Consider the following 2,972-nt stretch of genomic DNA (forward strand, 5'->3'; position numbering starts at 1 on the left):
CTGCTTGCCTGTTCCTCTTATAGAATATTATCTCAAAAGTATTGCCCATGTTGTACTGTCATATTAATGCAGTTCATGTTCATGGATGTATTGGAGCCTCTCCTCCCTCATCAACCCATCTCTCCAGGTGAACATCACACCCCCCACTTCATTAAAGACAGAAAAATACGAGGATCATTTTAAGATGGCTAGTTTTACAGGACTGAATGTTAGACCACTCCGCAGTTACAATTCTACTTAATAACACCAACCCCAAGAGCTGCAGTTAATAATTGCAGTACCCGATCAGATGGATAAATATACTATTAATAAATATCAAACTTGTGCACTTTTTTGTACCATAATCATGCTTTATTATTACCAATGTGATTAAAAGGATAAACACAAACATACAATCCTCTGACAATAAAATACGTCAGCACATGACAGCATATCCAGCATCACACATTTTCAACAACGGCGCTCTTTCTCTTAGCATTGGTAGAGGTTGTTGACCCTCAGGACATCAATGTCGGACATGCCCTGTCTCTGTCCGATGGCCACAGATGGGTCTGGGATGGGAGTAATGGTTTCCTTTCCGTAGTTGTTAGTGTAAGCGGTTCTATCATAGTGCATGACAGAGGAGTAGTCGTATGCAGTATTCAGGTTGTTGGTGTCCTGCTTCTGGAAGTTCTCGATGGCGTAGTTATAGATGTATTGCCAGTTGATCCTGATATACTGGTCACGGTCACTCCTGTTGTGCTCGTGGTGGAAGCCCAGGGAGTGAAGCAGCTCATGCTGGATGATACCATGTTGAACACAGCCAAACTGTGCAAGAGACAATGTCTGCCTGTCCCCAACAGTCCCCATGGTACCAAAACACCCGCCACTGCTCTGAATGTCCAGGTAGGCAGTCTGTGTCTTACGTGGAATGAAGCGGATGCAGGTCTTGCCATGGAAGTACTTCATGGCCGTCTCAATAGTCTCTACCTCCAAGCTGGAATATACAGCGCTGAGGATGTAAGGCACATACACCAAGCCGTCAGATGACTTCTTCCAGAGACAGCTGTACTGGCTGCTAAAGCACTTCATGGCGTTCCTGGTTCTAGGAGCCAGAATGTCTCCGTCCAGCAGCAGCTCATTGGTTCCGTTGTTGGACTCCAGGATCGCTGAAGTGATGGACACATGGTCCGGCTCATCATGGACCTCATTTCCACTGGCCTGCGATAGGCCCAGCAGCAGCAGCAGCAGGCTAAGAGTGGGTCTGTGGGTCATCTTTCCTCAGAGTATGTAGTTACTTTGGATGGATGAGTCCTTGGCTTTACCTGTGGAGGATCCTAAAAATGTCTCATTCACCAAAGCTTGATGCCAGTGTTCTGTCAGAGCTGAGTTTATATACAGCTGTCCAATAGGTGTGACTGTGTAGGATTAACGGTTGGGGATGATGCTCACTGTCTTGGAAAAACAACGAGAGGGAGTACTCCACAACCTAACCCACTGTTTCAACAATTCATCCATGTGGGTCAAATTACATTACATTTCAATTTCTTGAGGTATAAGTCGTCTCTATTACAACCACATATCCAGGATCGGATTCTACGATCATAATATTAACCATAACAGGAATCAGATTACCTCACTGCCGATAATAACATTAACCATGAGGGGGATCAGAAAGTATCTGACCCTAGATCAGTGGTTAGGGACAAACTATATTGAGTCCATTCCTTTGGAGCACATGTTTGGTTTACATTGGGTGTGACAAGCATAACGAGATGGATCTCACTTAGGTGTGTTGTTTTAAAACAACCATTAGAGCCCAATTAGATGTTGGCCAGTTGGGACGCTACGTCCCACATATCCCAGAGAGGTTAAAAAATAAAGATGGGGTTTTAAAAAGAGATACAGAAGGAATAAAAGAAGTAGTTGGGGATTTTTATGGGGAACTGTTTGGGGTAAAAGATGTGCGAAGAAACAATGGGGGACCTTTTAACATACATCGACAAGACCCTACCCAATACAGACGACCTGACAAAAGACCTGACGAGGACAGAAATAGAACAAGGACTGAAACATTTTAAGAGGGGTAAATCACCTTTGGAGTTTTATTTGACCTTTTGGGATGTTTTAGCCGACGAACGTATGACTGTTTTTACCGACTTTGAACATCTTGACAGACTACCTGACAGTTTTAGAGTGGGGATCGTGACTCTTTTACATAAGAAAAACGACAGAACGGACCTGAAGAACTGGAGACCGATAACCCTTTTAAACTTTGATTGTAAACTTTTTACCAAGGTTTTAAAACAACCATTACAGCCCAATTAGATGGCACTTTAAAATCTAAAAACTGTCTCTACAGAAAAACTTAATCCTCAGTGATGCTATGGTGCAAGCTGTGTATTGACTTTCCTAATGCTACGCATTTAGTTAGATTTAAAGCATATTAGCACACTATTTCCCACCCGTCACTTAACACACAACCTGATTAGAAGGCTCTGTGTGTGTAAATACTAGTGTGCTTGTGTGAGTGCATGTATAGAAAAAGATTGCAGGAGAGTATGAGAGGGCAAATTCTCTAGTTGTATTACTTGGCTCCTGATAAAATGGTGTGACTGATTAATTTTGTTATGTTGTTATGTTGTTATGTAATGTTATTAATAATTCCCATGCAGTTATTTGAATTTGGGTGCCTATAGTGTATCGTTCTGATAGGTGACAGGACCGTACGCTGTACCCTGGGTCTCGGCCCGCCCTGTGCAGCTGGGTCCTGGACTTTGACGGCACGCCCACAGGTGGAGAGGGTAGGAAACAACATCACCACCCCGCTGATCCTCAACACTGGGGCCCCACAAGGTGCTTTCTCAGCCCTCTCCTGTACTCCCTGTCAACCATGACTGCATGGCCATGCACACCTCTAATTCAATCATCAAGTTTGCAGACAACACTACAGTGGTAGGCTTGATTACCAACAATGACAAGATGGCCTACAG

The 2,972-nt window shown here is 43.7% G+C and overlaps 1 protein-coding gene across 1 annotated transcript; it reads right to left on the reverse strand.

Moving 5' to 3' along the window:
• Positions 1-336: 336 nt before the first annotated feature.
• On the reverse strand, positions 337-1,259 carry LOC127909009 (high choriolytic enzyme 1-like). Its single transcript, XM_052468872.1, has one exon. It carries the CDS (start codon positions 1,252-1,254, stop codon positions 472-474), a length of 783 nt encoding a protein of 260 aa, XP_052324832.1. The 5' UTR covers positions 1,255-1,259; the 3' UTR covers positions 337-471.
• Positions 1,260-2,972: the final 1,713 nt, after the last annotated feature.

The sequence above is a fragment of the Oncorhynchus keta genome, chromosome 18 (genome assembly GCF_023373465.1).
Source record: "Oncorhynchus keta strain PuntledgeMale-10-30-2019 chromosome 18, Oket_V2, whole genome shotgun sequence".
NCBI lineage: Eukaryota > Metazoa > Chordata > Actinopteri > Salmoniformes > Salmonidae > Oncorhynchus > Oncorhynchus keta.